The sequence below is a fragment of the Melospiza melodia genome, chromosome 6 (assembly GCF_035770615.1).
Source record: "Melospiza melodia melodia isolate bMelMel2 chromosome 6, bMelMel2.pri, whole genome shotgun sequence".
NCBI classification, from domain to species: Eukaryota; Metazoa; Chordata; class Aves; order Passeriformes; family Passerellidae; genus Melospiza; species Melospiza melodia.
Window position 1 is genome coordinate 25333871 of NC_086199.1, and position 22366 is coordinate 25356236.

Consider the following 22366-nt stretch of genomic DNA (forward strand, 5'->3'; position numbering starts at 1 on the left):
AAGGTGTTAAAATTCATACAGATTTCTTTGATATCTGTCAGAAGTCTGTGAATAAAAGCCTGGAAGATTAAACTATTTTTCCTTACATTCCAGAGATGTAAAGAAATAATTTTAAACTATTTAAGTCCTGGTTTTAAGTTACAAAAACCAGCATTGTGTATTGGTTTTGTCCTTTACTTTTCATAAATTCACCCTCATAAGATGATAGGGGATGTGCAAACAACTTGCAAGGTTTGTATTTTAAAACACTAAAAGCCATGTATATATAAAATTAAGTATATGGCATTCCATATGGTTGGTTCTGATATTTAAATTGGTGGGAAACGTGGGAAATTATTTATAGCAACCAAAACTGGCAAAACCGTAATGGTTTTGAGATAGAGTGATGTTTTGGGGTGAGTTGAATAAGATATTGGCAAACTGTTTCTGCATCATTCTGTATATGGTAATCAAAACAGTTGGGGCATGCTTTCCAGTGCCAACAGAGGGATTAGAAGATCTTAGGTACCAAAAAAAAAAAAAAAATAGATTAAATAGAAGCAAGCACATTGGTTGGCTTCATCCTCCTACAGGTCTGTATTTCAGTTACTGAAAAAGGGCTTGTATATAATACCTGGCAGTATGTGGAAATATCTAGCTGGAGATGGAATGCACTTCATGTAAAAATATTCACCAGGGTCAAAATTATAACAAAAAAGATTATAGTTTATTCTGTATGTGCCACGTAGTAGAAAAATGGAATAAGCTAACATAAAGCAAGGATTAAAAGTTAGTATTACAGTAATTGGAGTTACCATATGGCAGTCCAAAGGACGTGAGTCCTAATCATAGCCTGGCCAATCAAATTAATCTCAATATACTTTCTAGGCATTGAGAAAATAGTTTAATTGCTGATTAGCTGCAGCTGAATAAATCCATGGGTCACAAATACATCTATCTCCTCCTGAATGCTTCTCCTCCCAAACATAGAAGAATGCATGCTATTAGAAAATCGTTTAATTTCAGCTTGCTAAACCATAGTTACCATCCATCTGTTCATGCCAATTGTGGAAAAAGGTCAGTTTTCAGCAAAGCCATGCACTTCACAGAAGGTATGTGAAGTGAAATTTCACAGGGGACATGATGGATCCTGATTCCTAGTGATAAACCTTAGGGGCCAGCAGGGTTGGCATATGGTTCAGCATGATATGAAGGCTTGGGTTCCCTGGCTTCACTTCTTTGGCGTGGAACTGATAAAACCTGGCTCTTAAGTATTGTTTCACTGGACACCAATCATGGGCAGCAGGAACTGCCCACTTAACTCTCTGTGGGAAGGAAGCCCAGGCTGTGTTCACAATAGTACCATTGTAGTGCTGCAGACTGCTCTCAGCAGCTTGACGGCATTAGGGAGCAGAGCGATTAGCTACTTTGCTAATTGCTGTTCACAATATAAAAAAAGGGAAATAACTGAAAATTCATATTTGTTTCCTTCATTTAAATAGAAGCCTGACTTTGAGGTTTTAAAATCATTCTTAAAATTGACTTAAGCCCTCCAGAGAGGCTTATAAGTAGATTATCTGCTACTGGTACTGCAGCAACTCAAGGTAAAGAGAAAACATTCTCATCAATTATAAAATTTTTTAAAGGTAGTTGTAAAGTTTGTTAAAGTACAGATTGGAATTAAGGACATAATTTCTCATTAGAGAAGTTGCCTTTGTTGCTAGTAGTGTAGAATGGAAAATGAACACATGCCTGTATGTGCAGTCTTTTTACTGGACAGTATTTAATAGTAATGTAATTTTTATTTGTGTAATTTTGCAGTTTGGAGTGATTTCTTCATGAAAATGCATTCGCTGTTTTTCTCATCAATTAATATGTCTATATATGCAGAGTAGGTATATAAAGCAGAAATTTAAATACTTGAATATGTGAAAACAGTGAGCTTAAGCATTCATGCTAATACCAGACAGCAGAGAATTAGTTTTGCTTCTGTATTCTTTACACCTATCAACCTTAATTACTTGAGTTAAAACTGATGTAATGCTGGACATCAGAATGAGGATGAATCCCTCTCCCAACATCAGGAGTTACTTTATGGGGTTGCAGTTCCCCTCTGGCCTATAGTATTCCTTATTTCTTGCAGTCATCACTTCAGCCCAAACCTTAACATCTTTTGTTGGTATGTTTGGTACAACAGCTTTACTAAACTTCAGTGCCACGGCCGCAGCCCTGTGCCTCCCCTGCTGCCTCCTGCAAGCCCACAGCTGCCAGGTGACCGCAGGAGCAGCGCTCCGTCACTGCGAGAGAGCCCAGAGCCGTGGCAGCTGTGATGGGCTTCTAAACAATTAGCACAACATACCTTATGGATTCATTGATTCCCATCTTGGATACATTAGTAAGACAAATCCTCCCTGTAAGTTGGAGTGGGAATTCTGCCTGCGTATGGGTTTCAGCACTGTTTTCTTCTCTATTTTGTTTTCATGTCCATAGCCTGTTACTGAAACATGCATGAGTGTAGTATTTTTAAATACTGTCATTATTCTTTTAACTACCAGGTGAAGTTATAGTGCTGAGGTATTCATCCTTCCCATCCTGGTAGCCATTTGATCTGACTTTTTAACTTCATGCTAAAATGCAGTTCAGGGTTTGTAGAACCATCAGTACACTATAAATGGTACCAAAACTGATACTTTCTGCTATATGTTTGTATTAGTATGCTCCTGCTGTATTTCAAACAGATAATTCATTGAATGCCTATTCTTCCTCTTACTGCAGAGTAGATTATATTTAAGTCAAGATTAATGGATAGATTCTGATGTTAAAACCCAGTCTCTGAGCCTTTCATTCCCTAGAGGCATATAGTGCATTAGTTTAAGCCAATGTGCTGCTTATCATAGATACTCTGACACTGTCTTAAATGACAGTTTACTGTACTTTGTAGCTGCTTACTCTGGTAATAAAATCACTATATTGTGTTCTTGATAATTACAATATTAAATAGAAACTTAATTGGATTACTGCACATTTAGATACAGATAGTTCTTAAGTAATTGTCCACTGTAAAATTTCTGATACTCATTTTTTCTCTCATGCAGTGTGTTCTGTCAGAGTCTAAGCTTAATATGTAGTTCAGTCACCTTAGATGAAAAAATAGTGAAAAGATATCTGCAGTGGGATTTTTTGGTGTAAATGAGTATCTTTTATCATACAGATTTTCGCTTGAACCTTTGTTGGTTTTTGAATCCTTCTATAAGATATTCCTGTTTGCCAGAGTTCTTAAAATAAACTAACTTCTGGGTTCTACGGAGTTGAAGAATTTGATAAGTAGTCTTAATTCAGATTTTTTTCCCTTAATTTTGAAATTCCGAAAAGTCTGACCGTAATTTTTGTCATTTTTGCTGCTTAAGCAGATGAACAGAATTAGAATTAATTCAGTAACGTATATTTTTCTGTTATTATCTGAAAAAGACCCCCAACTTTTTTATATAGTTTTATATTGTTTATATCCTAAAGACAGTACAGAAATTAAAATTTATTTTAAGTTCAGTTCACTTGCACTTTAATTCCACATATCTTTATAAGCCTTCTGTGAAGGACCTTGGTGCAGAGTGGTTACATTTTTCATTCCATAATTGAGTGTTTTTAAGTGGTTAAGCACAGTCCAAATTTTATCCAATTCCAGCTTGTGTTAATGGTGCTCCACTCACACTGCCTTAGCACCTGTTATGGATTTTGAGTCATCTGGCAGCCCGTGGGACTTAGATAAAGAAGTACCAGGTGTCCTGCCTGTCTCTTAATTGAGACGCAATGTAAACAATATAGACTTGGCAATATGGTTATAGAAATGGATTAAAGCCCAGCTTTGTCTGCTCTGATGAATCACAGCTTTTTCTTCCTAGAAGATGTTATAAACCACTGATGAATTTAGTGAGCTGTAAGATTTTGTGGAACAGCGTAAAAGTAAACAATGCATCAAGGATTTTCCTAGAAGGACAGTTTTGCAGAATGTTAAATGTGTCGAGTTTTTTAATGAAAATGTAAGCATCAATTAGAATTCCTTGCAGTAATTTAGCAATTTTGAAACCGCCCACACTATAAAAATTAAGATTGTTACATAAATTCAGATAAAGTCAATGCCTTTCAATATGTAGTGTGTTGGTAAATTAGGCAGAAAACAGTACCATTTACTTGGAAACACTCAATGGCTGCAACTTCATCTAGCCTACACTTACATTGCAGGTCTTTTTACCATATAACCATGGAGTAGATATAATGTAAATTATCTCCTTTAACTGTAAGATAAGTAATCTTAAATAAAAAATGTCCTCCAAATGGCAAAAATGCCTGATAACTGTTAATTTATCACAGATTTATTTAACTGCTCAATAGTATAAAAACTATTTAAAAAGCAATTTTCATTATATTCATTCAAAGGATGATGCAACTATGTTTTGGAAACAAATTGCAATATTTGGAATAATGGAATTAGTTTGTATAAATTTATCTGTTATAGATTCCCTTATTTTCTTCATGAAGGAGTATACCTAAGAAATTGCCTCAAAAAGCCCTTTGCAATTATAGCTTGATTTGAAAAATAATGTCATTAAATATGTTAGATAATACATTTTAGCCTTCCTTAAATTCTACAGTCTTGGTCTGTTACTTGTTTTTCATATACATTCTCATTTTATTAGTGAGATATTTACATTAATTAGTAGATTGTAACATATACATTACTTATTAAAATTATTGATTTTGGATAATTTATAGAGCCCGTTCTGCAGTTTTAAAATGTTACCACCAAATGCAACATGCTGATTTATTTTTGACATACATTTTTCATTTCTCTGAGGTTAATGTTCTATTTTTATGAGTAAGAAAATATATTGCTACATTTTTTGCAGGAGAGCTGTCTTGAAAAAGTGGTTCAGTAGGAAAAAATCACCTTAAAAGACTTTAAAATTTTTAATTTTCACCAGCATAGTAGTATCAAGAATAGTAATTTTTTTTCTTCTCTTTCACCTAAGTAACTTGCATGAGATATGAGGAGAATGAACTGAATTCTGCCTTATGAATCATTGGTGTTGTGGCTAAGTCCAGTTGTATGTGCAGAAGCTTCTTTCATTTACAGCATAGCTCTGTAAACAGGTCCACCTAGCTAAATATTTATTTGCCATTTTCAATATTGACAGTATTTAAGAAACACAAAAGAACCCAGACTGACTTTGACATATCAAGGTGACTTGAGTAAATAGAAGATGCAGCTGGAAGAAAGAAAACCCTCTTTATTTGTATACTGTGCAAACTAGATGTGGAAATTACTGAAATGCAATAAATAGAGAACACCGTGATACCACTTCTACAGAGTCACTTTTCAGAATAGAAGAGAACTTTAACTATTCCTCTCAGTTGATACTGATCACCCACCTACATACAAAATGCTGCTACTTGCAGGGCTTCCAGCCCTGGATCAATAGCAGCCCAACTTACATCCTTAACTCTAAGAGCCAACAAAGACTACAAATTGCTGTGACTCAGTATGAGTTCAGCTGGTGTGACAACCACTGCACAGTCTCTTCTTTTAGAGTGAGATTTCTCAGAAAAAAAATTCCATTTCTGTGATGTGTGGGTTTTGTCTTGTCTTCCTGTAGAAGTCAAATTCTGCTAGGACTAAGTTTTCCTTTCGGCTTAAAACCTTGATCCTAACCTGTACTTGTTATCTTTATAGGGGACGCCATTCTCCTTTCACGCTTTGATGTAAGGAATTGAAATTTACTAGGAAAAGATGTGCCAAATAAAATCAATTCTTTCATCATTTTAAGTATCTCAAACTGTAGCAATTTATTCTGTTGTGTTTGCACACCTTTTCAGGCCAGAGAGCAAAAAACTTAAAATCTCCTACCAACATATGCTCTTCACTGTGCTTCACTGTTTCTTTTTTTACTTTGGTCCCTAATATCCTAGGAGCATTTTTGTATGTTGACCATACTACAGATTTGGGGTTTTTTCCTATAAAAAATGACTGATGCTTCTAAATTTGCTGAGGAGGAAAATGTAGTAAACCAGAGAGTTCCTTCTTGTATGGCTTTTCTTAAAATATTATCAATCTCTTTTATGTAAATTGTGTATGCATGCAATTAAAAACCTCTTGCAAATGTCCATTTATCCTACAAGAAAGTATCTCTGGGAGTAGGATTTTAATTTTCCAGGTAAGGATGGAGCAGCAGTTCAGTTTCTGCGTGTCTTAAATTATTTTCCAAATGCCTGGCAAACAGAGTCATACTCTCCACAATCATATCAATATATATATTGACTTCTTAGGTGATTTTGCTAACAGTTGGAACTGCCAGGGATGCAGCTGTACATGTATTTCTGAGAGGAGTTTGTAATTTAACCTGAAAAAAATCCATCTTGTTATTTGGAAATGCATGTTCTAGCTTTTTTTCCTGAGAGGTATTTTAAGACAATCATTAAAACCCTGGGTTTTTTTCGTAGCTCTGGAACCAAAGCATCCACATACCAATATGCAGTTATTTCATGGTATGCTGCACATATATACTACCCATTTATACAAATACATAAGTATGAGGAGGGAAGATTTATGAATAAAGCTTTCATAAAAATGTCTTAATTCAACACGGCTGGAATTTTTCTTTATTTCATAAAATAAGATTTCTTCTTAATCACAGGAAACATAGATGCTCATCTTTACAGTCTAATCATTATAGTACTTTCTTGGGAGAGGAGAGTCCCTGGATAGGGGCTTTCCAGTCTGTGCTCAGGAAACATTTATCAAATGGTTTTTGGAGCAGGCAGTAGAACTTCTTCTCCCGCTCATTTGAGAATCTAACACTTAGTTGTTCTGGTAACGGATTGATTACATAGTTGTGAAGTGCTTTATCCTTAAATAAACTCTTGGAAATCTTATTCCATGTTTAAACAATTTTTTCTTCATTTTTTTCCAGCTTCAGGTTAATGTCATTTTAGGATTGGTACTCCGTCAATGACTATACCAGTAATCATCCATCCACTCCTTAACTAAAAAATATTAAATGTATTGTAATGCATTGTAGTCAGCTGTAAAACTGAGAAGTGTGAAGAAGAATGGAAAGAAAATGTGTAGTCAGAATGACACAGTAAATTGTAAAAAATCAATAATCATAGTGACGGGAGAGTTTGGGGAAAGGTAGAGTTTGGAAATCGTTTGTGGACACTTGTGGAGACCTGATGCTACATATAAGTCACATAGAAGAAGGTACAAAAGTGTCTTTCCAAAAGGTCAAGATTAGTGAGAGTGACTGCATTAAATGACTGGAGGTGAGTGGTTTTGGTAAAATGGATGGAATAGGTAGGGACTGTAAAGTTCAAATTAGTAGCCTGCATTTGCACTAGGGAGTGGCAGACTGATGGCAGTGTCTGAGAGAATGCACCATCTAAGTAATACATCCAGAAAGTGGATTCTGCAGTGCTCTGAGTAGATTATAAAAGGATTAAAAATGCATTTATTTAGGCCAGAGAAAAGGATATGGCAGTAACTGAGATGTAAGAGCCTAGGTAATTTGTTCAGATAGATGGCTAGAAAAAGTTTTAGCTTAGATTATGCATAAAGAGTCTGCAGATATAGATGTATTTTGCCATAGGAATCTAAAGCTTGGAAGTGATACAATCAACAGAGATGGAGAGCTATTAGGTGAAGACATGAAATTATATTTTTCAGAAAGATTGGGCATAAGTAGGTGATCTGACAGCCAGGCTTTCAGTGCATGTTCCCAAGTGCAAATCAACAGGTCTAATAATGGAAAGTACAGTATTTTCAAATAATAGATCTTTTCAGATAATTATTAATAGGAATAATTGCAGATTTAGAGAATAAGTAAAATGGAGCCTGATGTAAATGAAATATTGGCTGAAGTGACTACAACCTGAGTGACCTATAAAGATATGATTCCTAATTTTCTTCTGGTACTGATTCAATTTTTCAGAACTTGTTCTTCTGAAGAAGTATAATGAAGTAATTTTTTTTTGTTATGTTTTTTGCAGTTATGCATCTGCAAGTTTTTAGCTGACACATTTGGGCGAATGCCGGCACAATTAATGTATATCGTACATTTTTATCCATTCTGTTTTGTCCTAGTTAGCACCTTCTTCAGAAGCAAACAGCTCACAATACTGTTGTTTAGGTGTTTTGTCACTCTCTGTGCCAGTCTTTCTCCATTGGTTTGTCTGTGCTTCCTTCCCATTCCATCTTAATTGCTGATGCCAGTGGCAACATCCACTTGAAGTAAGAATACAGCTTGCATTGCCCTATTATTAGTAGCCATTGAGTTTGTATGTGCCACTCAATCTGTAAGTGCTAATAAGTCTTTCCTAGAGAGCAGTGTTTTAAAGAAACAAATGTCTAACCTATTAGAAGTAATGTAGAAATTAGCTACCATGGGTTTATGGTCACTCTTGCAGACAGTTGCATTCAAATAGAGTGTAGAACTAGATTATCTTAGAACCAGATTATTTTAGCCACAAAAGCAAGTAGAATTGGAGTTTCAAAATAACTAGGATGTTCTCAAAATACAAATTACTAGAAGATAAAAGTATCTCATCTCTGCAGTCTCTAACAGAGAAACAGAGTTCTGAGGAGAGTCTGTAATTTCTTAGTGCAGAGCAAAGCAAGCTTTGGATTTGGAGTTTGCCTCAGATTTTTTTTTGTTTTTAAGGTGGGTTAGGTTTTTAGCAAGCTGCAGATGGTTTTGTGGATTGTTAGGATGAGCAGCAACCCAGCTAGCTGAATTACTTTTCTCTTGGTGTACTAAGTGTGCATTTGAATTAGACTTGTAGAACTGATATAAGCATATCCTCTTCACTGTCTAACAAAAACGTCATTATTGTCCTCAATCAGCATCTATCTCAAGACTTCTATATTTGGTTGTACCAAGATTAGAGAAAAAGAATGTCCTTGTCATGTTCAAAGCAGTAACTTTCCTTCATTTTGCCTTATTTCTGTATAAGCTTTGGATATAATAGGATAAACTAAAAGGTTTCCTTTAGAGACCTCTGAAAGTAGAGCATTTTAAAAGCAAGTAGGTGTCTCTACCCTACTTTTTCATGAAGCATTTTACCCATTCAAGCAGACTTTCAAAAACAGCTTGTTTTGATAGCAGCCTGCTCTCCTGTGGGCCTTCAGCCTTTGCTTCCTGGCAGCACCTTTGGTGCGAAAAGAGAGTGATCAATTGGGAGACTATCAGTGCCAGCATGCATAGAGTGATAAGTTAACACACCACTGGGAATTTCTAGGGCCCACCAAGATACTTCACTTCTAATGTGCTAACAAGCTCATTTTTCTACCTCTTGCCTCTTCAGTTATTTTTTTTTTCTCAGAAGAGCTTAGAAGTTGAGTGCATCAGGCATAATGAAAAGCTCTGTAGGAGGGAGAAGCAATAACCCCATTTTTCCCTTTTCAGCCAAATAGAAAATTAGTTTCTGGTAATACACAAAGGCCAGTATTTTTTGTGCAAGGGGCACTGCTGTGAATCAAAGGACTCTATTAACTGCAGAAAATTCAGCAGCTGTGAATCTCCCCCAATGAAAAAAAAGTGCTTTTCAACAAGTTGTGAGATACGTAGTATTATTTAGACTTCAACCATCAGTTTCATCCTCTACCACTTATACATAACCTCTTAAAAACTGTGCTATATTACTGTCCTCTGTTCAGGCTCAATACTGTGTTTATCCCCCAACCTAAGAATCATTACAATGGGAGATTTTTATATTTTCTCTTGTCCCAGTGCTTCTATTTTAGCTTGTCCAAACTGAGGCTTCTGCTGTGGTTCAGCTGTCTCTGGATTCAGAAGGAATTCAGAGCGCAGATTTTGGAGAGAAAACTGTTTCCCAGTTTCACTATGTAACCTAGTTATGGTCTAAGGAAATATTATAGAAATAATTTTATTCACTGAAACTTTCTAGATAATATAGTCTCTATATTTTTTTCATGTTTAGATAGACTAAAATCTACAGTAAATATTGTACAGAAAAAATTGCAAAAAATGAGTAGGAAAAGTTCTGTAATTGTAGAAATGTAGTTTTGTAAGATAATATGAAGATTATTGTTCCTAACTTTCATTGGGTGTTGGGAATTTTATTGCTTGTCATAACTGAAAATAGTATCATTATTTTAAATCTTATCACTAGTAATTAAAAATGCTTATCATGTGTAATACATGAGTTTCTGTGTTTGGATTGCTAAAAAATATGAGCAATGTGAGTATTATCTCCATTTCACAGGTGGTGAAATTGAGTCAGAAAGATACGTTCCTCACTGTCCCAGATTCCCCCCAAAAGAACAACAGACCTGAAATAAGACCCCAGAATTTTAAAGAAACCTATTTTGAGTGCATTCCTCCACAGCATGCTGATTTGTTTTGGGATATTTTTTTGGAAAACAGAACTATGCAAGTAGAAAATTGTCTCACTATCTGCAAATAAAATATGAAAAAAAAGTGGGCACAAATGTAAATGTCAGGGAAAATTTTTGATCCTTCTGTGTTTGTGTAAGATAGCTGGAGAAGGTTTCCCTCATTCAATATACTGAGTCCAGCTGGAGGACTCTGAAAGTTGTGTGAGAAAAGGTTAACTGATTTCTCAGTTCAGCAACTATACAACATGAAGTCAGCATGGTGTTTTTTCTTGATAATTGTATGTTGCTGCCTGCTGCTCTACATTTTGACAGCCATTTCCATAGTTGCTTTCATGAACAGCAGAAATATTCTCTCTTTTTCTCGCTCTCTGTGTGCCTACAGCACAATCGGGCCTGCTGGAACAAGAAGCGTGGAGAGGGTTCTTCAAAAACAACAACACTTCAAGATACCAGTCTCTTGTCAGTAATATTGGAGGGGGAGAACACAGGAAAAAATAAGAAATACAGTATTTTACTATCAGTGCCCTGCCAACACCTCGTTAACCAGTATTTAAGGGTCCTGTGGATTCTTTACAGATATTCTTGCTTGTTTTAATGACATAATTGAGAAGGTGTTTTTCCCAATACTGAAATTTCACTATATTTGTCTTAAATGTGTGTGTGTTTAGGGATCATGAAAGCAGTTTATTATGGAAAAGTGCAAAGTAATTTGTTTTGTTAATGCTAAGGTATGTTTTATGCTACATCTCCTGAAAATTGAAATGTTTTTATATTTAATTGTGACCGGAATACAGGCAAATCAGTTACTTAAACGTTGTTGTTATTTGTAAACAGTTTCAGGAAGTTCTGCATCAGACATGAAAAGAATATAGTTAAACCATAAGGTTTACATTAATCATGTGTATCTTACACTTAATATTATGTCAATGCATCAGACAATATCACAGTCATATAAAGAATTAAAAATAAGTGTGTACACTGAAATACATTATAGGTATTTAACTAAAACAAAAATTCTGAATTACTAGGCAATGATATTTAGCAGTTACAGTACGTGATATAAATTCATCCTTAATTCTTGGCTAACTCAGCTACGAGGAGAGAGCACGATACCTGCAAACAATTGTTCAACATCATCTAGAGCCTACAACATTTGAAGATTTTGCTGCTCAGGTTTTTTGCCCAGCACCTTATCACCATTTGCCCTCAGAGACGGGTAAGAAGTAACAAACAGTTCTCATAAAATCTTAAACTTGAAATGCAGTATCCTTACTTATAAAGGCTAAAAATTCAGACCTTTGCACATCATGAAGAATTACCATTAATTGGAAAGAATATACATGTTTGAGAACGTGGGCAGAGTTGACTTTAAATCTTCATTCTGTTTTCTGGCATCGTAAGCCAATACCTAGCATTAGGATTTGGCAAGATGCTTTAATATAGCAACCAGACCCTGTATTTTTATCACAATCCCCTGTATAAAGTCTGCTTGGAAACATTGGTACTGTCATGTAGGCTGGTTAAGGTAGAAACATTTTTAAGTGCACCTTCTTCATAAGAAAGTTTCAAGGCTCACTACATGTTTAGAATGTAAAGTTTTAAACTGAAAATCTGAGCCTCACAATCTTAATTTTGTTCCCATGTTATTAATCACAAAGTTGGTTCTAAGGTAGTTTTTACTTTCCAGTAAAATACCTGTTTTATAAGAGGATGCTGCATTTTTTTGTTACTAATAAGAAAATCGGTAAAAGAAAATGAGTAACTCAAGGCCTTCCTGTTCTGACATTTCTTGAACTCCTTATGATTATTTCATTATTTTATTTCCCCTCTTTTTAGATCATTAAATATCAGTTCTGTTTATCTGAAGGTAAGACAAAGTGTCCAAAAAAACCCTTTGTTCCTCTTACTTTTACTAGAACACTAAGCTTGTAACCAAATTGTATGCAAACTTTCCTTGTTGCCCTTGTTCACACTAAAAAGAATTTCACACTGATTGAGAAATGACCACTACATCTTCTAAAAGTTTTAGTCTTTTACTAACCTCAGGTCTGCATGAAGCACTAACACTGGTTCTGGGATTAAGGTAACTAATGATAGAGACAGTTGTTGAATGAGTAACACTTTATTGTGTTGACCTTTGTTTCTCAGCATGAACAAGTAGTACTGGATGGCAGTGGTGTGTTTTGTACCCTGTACTGTCTTTCATTGATGTTGTAAGACATTCTGCAGTGATAACCTAGGAGAGATGGAGAAGAAGAATGTGTAACACTTGAAATCCCCTGTTCAGAAAAACCTTATTTAATGATAATCAAAGTGCTTCCATAGAAAAACTTATAAATCTAAATGAAATAAATTTTGTCAGAATAGTTTGGCAAGTTGTTATCTGAAAATTTGTTTCTCACTTCCAAAATATATACAGAAATTAATTATGAATTATTATCTTTTTTATTATCAATTAAGAATTATGATAGGACTACAGAAAGAATGACTGAGATATGTTAAAAGGTTGAGGCTCCTTTAAAATACAAACAATAACTAGAAATGAGGTGCAGTTTCAAACTATAAAAAGTGGTATAATTATGCTAACGGAAATAGTTGAGACCAAAGGCAAACAAAATTAAAAGTAAGTAATTTAATTAAAGCAATATAAAAATTAGTAACATAATTTAAAGTATGAAAACATTTGAATAAGAAAAATCTATAACTAGAAATATTAAAACCAAACATTAAAAACAATAACGAGATATACCAGTGCTTGCCACATTTCCTGTCAAGGGACCTAGTGAATATTCAGCACCAGACACTTTTGTATGGCTAGTATATATTCTATATTCTAGTGCACTTGTTGAAGTTCTGCCCATTCATTTTAAGAAGTCTCATTCCAAGCCAAGTTGTTCTGCCCTCTTCTTCTAATTCATTCTTTCAGGGTGAAGCAAGACTGCTTTTCTGCTAGTTTGGGGCCTCAGAGTACACTTCTCTACAGCGGCAATTCCTATATTCTTTTAAAATTGGTACTCTCTAGCATGATCTGAAAGGAGATTATGATTTTTAGAAACTAGGTTTTAACTTTTCTATCAAAGTTAATAATCTTCTGTAGCAATCTCATTAATAGGAGCTTGTGATGTGTTTCACATCTGCACACAAGCATGTGTGCGTCTGCATACCATGAAACATGTCCTGTCCTGGGAGCCACATTCTTCTGGACCTTGCACTGTGCAGTGGAAGTGACCAAGACATCAGTGTCAGGAGCAGCCAGAGCTTCCTAGGACAGATGTGCAGCACAGTGTGACCCAGCCTGGCCCCACCTCTGCCTGACTGAGCTTGCATTTCAGCCAAGAGAAGCTGGGGGTGCTCTGGCAGTCCTGCTTGCAGCCTGATCCCTGTTCCATCCCTGCTCCTGGAGCTCTGATACTCAGCTCCAGCACAGAGTGCCTGGAGCAGCACTGATCCATCTGCCCCCAAGCTGACTCTAGAGGGCACAAACCCTACAGCCTGAGGCAGGTATAAAATAGCACTGCCAGAAAGGTCACCCCAGGGCTTGGGGTCAGCCTGGAAACCACTGGTTTCCACTTCTAGCAGAGGCACACCTGTGAGCTACGTTGCTGCAGATGACCCAAATTTCTGAGGGACTGTGATCCCAAAGAAGAGTTCACCAGCAGTGCTATTGAAAAAATAGATACCCCTAAATTTCCAGGGGCCTTGCAACAGGTGGATTTCTTAAAAGAGGTGCAGAGCACTGAACTGTGCCAGGATTACACACAGGAGTGGTGCTGGAGTCCTGCCTGGGAATCCACGTGCATTTATCACCCTCAAGGTGACTCAGACAAAACCTTGCAGGCTCCCAGCCAGATGTCCATGTCATCTGAAAATTTCTAACCAGTTTCTAAGAATACATCACATTTTTTAAATACAAAATATTTCATTTATATATGGAGCTTCTTTTAATAAAAAGTTATTGACCAGAGGAGGCTAAGAAAAAAAACTCCCACATTTTAGATGTTATAGATATAATTGTTTTATTGGATCATGATCTCAGTGATTACAGCTTCTGAATATGTTTAATTTTATAAAGTACTCTCCTTTTTTTGAAAATACATTTTTCCATCTAAGAAAGATCTTAGAAACTATGAGTCTGCTACAGCCCATCACCAGGTGTTACCATTTTGTTGTTGTGATCACATTGGCCATTTTTTTCCATTTGAGCTATGAGAATCAGAGCAAATAGAGAACATGCCATTTGGTAACAAACTGTGTTTTCTCAGATGGACTTATTTTATCAAAGGCCTAGACATCAGCAAAAGCTGTTTCCTTTTTTATTGTGACTGCTCTTCAGTACAATGTGATTGTGGCAGCTGCTGGTTTATCTAGAAGCTTAGTTTGCCCTGTCAAAATATCTGACAAGTCCACCTTCCCATGTGTAGGAACCTGACTAGAGTAGTGAATGTGTACATTTAAAGAAATTGAGATTTACCTGTACTTAATCACAGAATGCAATTCAGTTGCCTCTGTTTTTTACCTTGTGCTGTTTCTGTTACATTGAGTAACTGGAAATACTCTGCTAAATAGGGTAACACGTCCTATGCAGATATTGAGTGAACCAGATCTCTGTGACAACAGACTAGGTTGAGGGAACTGTCAATGATAAGCTCAATTATATTGAAGGGCATATTGACCTCATGATGCTAAGATTCTGATCTTTTAAATGTACTCATGTCTTACTCATGTCTTTTTTCTGTCTTCTTTTGTTCCCTTTCTTCCTACTAAGACTAGTACCTTATTACAGTACATTTCTGAAGAGGCCCCTCTACATTCATCATAGTATATTCCTTGTGACAAAAGCATCAGGCTTTTTGGTCCCAACAATCATTCCTGCCTTTTCAAGCCTGCCTTCAGAACAGTTCTACTGCCCCACTCCCAGAATAAGACTAACTGGGGTTGCTACCGTGCAGTCAGGGAAGCAGGGGAATGTAGAGGTAATGGTGATTTCAGTCTTGCACAATTAAAAATCTAGTGCAACAGCTTGTATTTTCTTCTGCTCCTTCCTTGCTGTGAAACGTTGAAACTAATAATCTTTTTGGCCCTGTACCACCCCTTCACAGATGAGAATGATGGTGATTTTGTCACCATAGAAGGATCTGAGTCACGCTTGGTGGTGGTGGTTTGTGATTGGAAGTGAAGCTGAAATACAGAAGTGAGGGCTCTGTGTCTAGAAGGGTTGGAAGAACTTCTCATTATCCTTTCTCCAGTACAAACTTAGGATTCTTTTTTTTTCATTCCAAATCAGAGCAAAACCTCAAAACTTAGTGACTTTTTCCAAAGAATTCATGTTGGAATGGCTGAAGCTGAAACCTTATACATTCCTGAACTATTGCGTTGTCATCTTATTGCAAAAAGTTCCATACCCTCTTGGTCATTGCTTATGGGCAGCTCCTCATAGCACTGACTCCTTCTTCTTCACAGCACACCCAACAAACTCCAACTCTTCCCTCACCCAGCTAACCCACTCTTTTGTAGCACTTGTATTATTGGACACGGCTGTGGCCTGTTAAGGGCAGGCCTGTTCCCAATCTTTGGTGATTAGTACAGCTGCAACTCCTCAGGTGTGAGACTGCCTTCTGCACTATCTTTATTTTCTTACATTCCATCCCTCCACACTATTGTCCCAAAGTCAGCCACTTGGGTGAAGGTACACTCAGCACTTTGAGACAGTAAATTCAGTGTGGACTGCTAGAAACCCAAACAGATCAACTTTCTACATTTAATGAAATGGGTCTACTGAAAAAAATAGTATGATTGTTCAATTAAAAAGCATCCCATGCATATACACAAGGGGACAAAAAATTTTTAATCCTGACATTTTCTAGTGTTTTAATTTTTTTACCTTATTTTCTTGTGACATTTGCCTTGTGTAATTACTTCAATTTTTGTTTTAAAGTATAGTGCAAAACAGAATTTCTAAAACACTGATTAACAGCCCCAGGATACATTAGCAAACTACAACCTCTAGAATGACCACCTCCTGCAGACTGAAATAGGACATTAGTTTGTAGGAATGGTAAGCTCTCTTAGCTCTGCCTCAGTCACCACTAATGGAAAGACTGGGAATTTAGCTAGAGGGTTTCTCTGGTTTTTGGCAGAGAGAAATAGGCTTATCTTACACACATAGTTCCAGCTAGGTTCTGAAGAGCATTCTTCACTGGACATGGTCTTGGCTGATGTTTTGCCAGAAATTTAATCTTATTTTGTTGTCTTCTTTCTCATGCCTCTTATTTCTCTCTCTTCTACCCAGTTCTGGTCTCTCAGGTCTTTAGACCATCTCACCTTTTTGCCTTGCTTTGCAGCTGCTTCTGCAGTCTTTCTACATCTGCTTCTCTCTTCCTTTCCTCATTTCACAGAATCAGTGAAAGACATAACTGACTTGATTCTAGCAAGGCTGCTAAGCATGATGGATAACTTGGCCAGATTTGGACTGAAATATATAAGAGTGGCAAAGGGCACAAGCTGGACAAAAATGATTGCACTCTTCCTTGAAGGTCAGCTGGGACATGCTGAAGTATCTCAGAAGACCATCAAAATTTACCAACAAACACAAATTATTTTCCCCTATGGTCACTCACAGACATAGCACTCGGGGCAGTGCTGATCCAGACAATGAGGTGTGATAAAGCCAGAAGCACTGAGAGTAGTCTTACCATGCAGCACTTTCAGGCCTCTCCTTTGAAAGTCAAAACTGATGTGCAAGATTAGTCATGGCAGCGCATATCTTCTGTTACCTCCTGATTCCTCCATCTCACCTCACTTCTAATTTAGTCTGTGTGTAGTTAGGATTCCATTTTAGATTTGAATAGTTGATTTCTGAATCAAATAACCAAGATACTATCATTAGAAGATACTAAATTTTTCAAATGGACTTTGAAAATCTCGCATTTCAACTTTGTTGACCCACCTTCTTGTTCAGAGGCAATTGAAATGGCTTTGCATTATGGCCCCAAAATATCATAGCTGATCAAGCTATGGTATTTGTCACTTGTCAAATCTAAGAGGAGAAAAATAGGGATCACTTCCCGATGTTTTCTGCCTCTTAAAAGTCCAAAGACATTTGCTTTGTTTATTTTTAGCTCTTTCTGACTCCACATCATTTGTCCATAAAGCCTTCATATATAACCCTATTTTTATATTTTGGATAACTAAATATATTATTGTGGTTTAAGAATGGTATTTTCCAATTCGGTATTCCCACTGAGACCATTCCAAACCATATGCTGGTTGATCATTCCCCCTTCCCTCAGGTGCTAGAGAGGAGAACTGGTGACATTAAAGGCACAGGTTGAGATAACAATTTACTAGAAACAGCAATAAGATAAGAAAATGAACAGCAGCAACAACAATATCAATACTAATGACAGAAGGTACAAGAAAGAGGCAAACAATTCTCATGGACACAGACACACCCCATTCCTGACAATATCCAACTGCTCCTTCTGCCATGCTACACCGATCTGGAAGTGAGCCTTTCCCCCATCCCTGGCAAATGACACCAAGTTGCATAGAATAACCTTTGTGTCCTGGCCATGCTGCCTTCTGGCTGCTGCAGAAATCAACCCTGTCCTGGCCAGAGCCAGGACATATTCCACCCTTTATTCTATACCATCTCCAATATGCCCAGATCCTGCACCTTTTGACTATTACGTGTATCTTCATATCTACATAAGCATGAGTGCCATTTCCATGGGTAATGACCATCCCTCCAAGGTGTCTGTTGACTTCCTTTAGTTGATGACTGTGGGTTCAGTCCATCCTAGGTATCTTCCAGGGCAGGAGGATTGGTGGTTGTCAGGTGGTTGCAAGCTGCACCAGGAGCTCACAATTGGAGCGGTTCATATTCACTGTCCACGGTAGTTCTGGCATACAGTGGCAGTGCCATTCAGCAACCACTTCTATACAATTCAACATTTCAGGCTGTTCTAACCCAAAAGTCAAATTCCCTGGAGCTACACATTGTGTTTCCCTGTCCCAAATGCACACATGTCCTTGGGCAAAAACAGTCCCATGGATGGGTTTGTCTTTGCTTGAGGCAGGATTAATCCAAACTGTCTTCCCTAACACATTTCTCATATGCTCCACAGGGACTTTATATCCATCTGTAGTACATTGAGGTTTTGATTGGGCAGGGCAAGCAAGGTAGATCCTCTAGTGTTAACTAACCAGGGGGCCTGTGCTAAATGCAGATCCCAGTGTTGAAGGTCTCACCACCCATTGCTTTCAATGTGGTTTTTAGCAGTCCACTGTACCATTCCTTGTTGCCAGACACTGGTGCAGGATAGGGAATATGATGCCCCAGGTGTCTATGAGGATATTTTTGAAATGAGTCCCATTGTCCAGCTCTGTTCTTTTGGGGGTGCTGTGTCACCACATGAGCTGTTTCCAGGATGGTGTTCTGGGCAGTGATGTGAGGCACAGGGTGTGTCCCAGCCATTCACTATTGTCTCACCATTGTCAGCACATAGCACTAGGCAGATTTGTGGGAGTGCAATGTAATCAAACTGCCAGGCCTGCTCACATTTTTAATTTCAGCCCTCGTCCCCCACACCAGAGAGTCTTTACCCATTTAGCCTGACTGATTGCAGTGCATGTTTCATGGTTATGGATAATCTGGGGTATAGTGTCAATCACAAGCCCATCTGGATGTTGCATCTCTTCCCTGATGACCTGAGGTGTTAGGGGTCCACCAAGTCAGAAATCATTCACCCTTATGTTCCAGTCCAGATCCACCTGAGACACTTAAATCTTGGCAGCCCGATCCACCTGTCCATTCTTGAACGTTCTTCAGTAGTTCTTCAACTCCAACCCCCCTATGTAATCAGCTACCAGAAAATGAAGAAGGATATGCTCTCCTCACTGATGGTTGCTAGCATTTTGTAGGGATACATCAAAAATGGAAGGATGACATGTGGAGTCCTACACGGCGAGTCACAGAAGCTATTGAGGGACAAGGTAGATCAAGTCAGGGTGCAGAGCTGAAGGCCATCCAGCTGGCCTCAGGTGAATGAGGGGAATGGCCTCTACTCTGACTCGTGCATGATGGCAAATGCTCTGTGAAGGAAACTGTCTGGGCCACTGAACTGTGGCAAGACATCACTGCCTGGGTAGAGAAGTTGGCTGTAAAAGTACATCATGTAGATGCACACACATCTTCTGTATTGCTCCTCTCTGGAGCTGCCACAGCATTCTCCTTGCAAATATTCTGTCACTTTATCAGGCTTGTGTAGGTGAACTGCTAAATCATTAGAGAAGAGAATTTCCCCAAAAACTGGCCCATTCTCTCCTGCATTCTGTGCTACTCATGACCATCCACCCTCAGGGCAGATCTCTGAATGACCTCCCAAGAAATCTCTGGCCTGACTCTAAATATGATGTAGACTGCACTGAGGAGAAGTGGCAGACTTAGCAACAAAAATATGCTTTCCTTAACATCCAACAGGAATTCAAAATTCTCAGAAGCTGTTTTAAGAGGTCTGAAGGAGGAAAAGGGGGTGAAAAGCTGGGAAAATCATCTTCCCCATTTCCCCCCAAAGACTGGATGTGATTATTAATGGGCCCCCAGAACTAGTGCCTGAGTAAGGATAGAAGGGAAACACTGAATACACATCCCAAATGACCTTAATTGCCCTTTATTTTACCATGTCATAAACTGATACTCCATAGTACAGCAACAAAGCAATCCTAATCCCTCTCCCTGCTCTGAAAAAGAGCACCATTATGAGCACATAGTGGATATACAAAAACATGTACAGGGTTAGGTACCACACCCACACGAGCAGACCAAGCAACATTGTGACCAGTAGGTTTGGACCTAATCAGATCAGATTAGATCAAATCTTTTTTCAACTCACTCTGGGCAGAACTGTTGTTGTCTCAACCCTTGGTGCCTCACATTGGGCACCAAAGAAGGCTGTTGTGTTTTAGGAATGGTATTCTCCAATTCCATGTTCCCACTGAACCCATGTGCTGCTCCAAACCGTGTGCTGCTCTATCACTCCCCTTCTCCTGTGCAGGCTGGAGAGGAGAATTGCAGGCATAAAAGGTAAAGCTGAAGAGATAAGAACAATTTTTACTGGAAGCATCAATGAGATAAGAAAACATACAGTAACAACAACAGTGCTGGAGGGTACAAGAAAGAGGCCAACAGTTTGATGTAGGAGGTGAACCACCCCACAATAATACCCAACCATTCCCTCCACCACACTACACTGACCCAGAAGTGAGCCTTTCCCCAGAAAATGGCACAGGATGCTATAGAATAACCTCCAGGTCCTAGCCATACCCCCTCCTGGCGACCTCAAAAATTACCCCTTCCTGACCAGGACAATTGTGGAGAGAGATAAAGATAATAGCATTTTATACTGAAAATTTTAGAACTCCAAAGGGGAAGCAAAATCTGCAAAATTTTTATATACCATATTTAATATCCTCATGTGTGTGTGAGCGTATGTATGTATATATATGCTTATCTAAAATCCAAAGAAATTTAGTTACTAATTAATCTGCTAATTTCTGTCAGACTTTAAATCTATTTTAAGTGCTGTTGTTCTTCACTCTTCTGGTGTGGTATGTTCAGATGTGAAAATCACTTTACATGACTTCTGTTCTTCAATAGCTCTAAGCTTCTTCTTAAAAAATGTTGTTATATGTGAATTGTGCTTGTGTCCACAGGAATTAGAAACAAAATTTTAAGCTACAACTGGAATAATACTTTAATTGAAATAATGGGGCAGACTGAGGTTTTCTTTTTCCAAAAGCCCATGATAAAATTTCACACTAGGGTTTAACCCTTCAATGTAGACTAGCTAGCTTAAAACTAGCTACTTTTGCTTCATGATTTCAGGAGTATCATGTTAAGACTGGCTATAATTTTAATGTATTCAGAACTGTGAAACAGCTGGAGAACAGAAGCCATATATCAAGTTGCCATTTGTTTTTCCTTATCAGTTGTGTGTATGTGTGTGAGTATTTACCTGTTTTCACCAATGTTAAGCAAGCATTTCAGACAGTGTTTAGGATGTATCTCAGTTGCTATTAATAAGGTTGTTGGATCTGGATAATGTTATAGAATTCTTTTCTTTCTCTCTCCCTTCCTTTTTTTTCTTGTAATGCTTAGTTGGTAAGTATGATGCCGTATTTCAGAGCTGTTGCTTCATTGCACATAACTAACTCATCACTCTCTTTAACCTGTAGCATGAGCAGCAATTGCATAATGAAATTCGAAATTCCGTTTTCTGTGCTCATCTGTTAATACCCTTCAATCTCTGCGGTTCGTGTCTCATGTCTCACACCTGTTATCTTTTATCTTTTCTCCTCCCCCTTCCTCACTTCTTTCCACTCCTCCTTCCTCATCACTTCTTCATTCTCAACAAAGAAAGAAATGCTGTGATATTTCTTCTCCTTCCAAAACCTCCACTAGAAAGCATTGGCCACATCAAGGTAAAGGGCAAAGGCTTGAAACGGAAGGTCTTTCACGCTAGCTGTGAATGGTATGCTGTGCAAAACAACAACGGTTATTTTCTATTCTCTAATTCCCACCATTTGAAATGCTTTAATTTCTTGTAAAATCAGAACAAGATAGAATTTCAGAAAATGCAAATGCATGTTTCCCTGCTTGCCTTTTCTATAAGGCACAGTGAGTCAGGCATTATCATGCTTTTCCAGATTGTTTGGCAGTGAAGTACCTAGTTCATGAACAAAATTACTGTCACCAGCTGGGGAACAAATAACAGCCCTTTCTCTCCCCTGTCACTCTGATGGGTCGTGTCAGTTTGAAGATAGAAAGTACCATGCTCTTGCTCTGGAGCAGGCAGGTGAGGTACCAGGCAAGAACAGCCAGATTGCTAAATACCACAGGTTTATGGCAATCTTTTAAATTTGCTCCTAGATTTCTTACCTTATGACCTCACTTGATTTTACTGGAATCTTTCAAGATAA

At 37.7% G+C, this 22366-nt stretch overlaps 1 protein-coding gene across 11 annotated transcripts in view; it reads left to right on the plus strand.

Moving 5' to 3' along the window:
* The window catches only part of RALGAPA1 (Ral GTPase activating protein catalytic subunit alpha 1), a 129169-nt gene that overhangs the window by 104319 nt on the left and 2484 nt on the right, over positions 1-22366 (plus strand). For 6 of the 11 annotated variants that reach the window (XM_063160362.1, XM_063160358.1, XM_063160361.1 and 3 more), the window contains 2 exons: positions 11479-11603; positions 21804-21918. In XM_063160362.1, coding sequence (XP_063016432.1) covers positions 11479-11603; positions 21804-21918 — 240 coding nt within the window. Of the gene's footprint in view, positions 1-11478; positions 11604-12223; positions 12255-21803; positions 21919-22366 lie in introns of those variants that run through there. The other 5 variants (XM_063160359.1, XM_063160365.1, XM_063160368.1 and 2 more) reach the window with 3 other exon arrangements.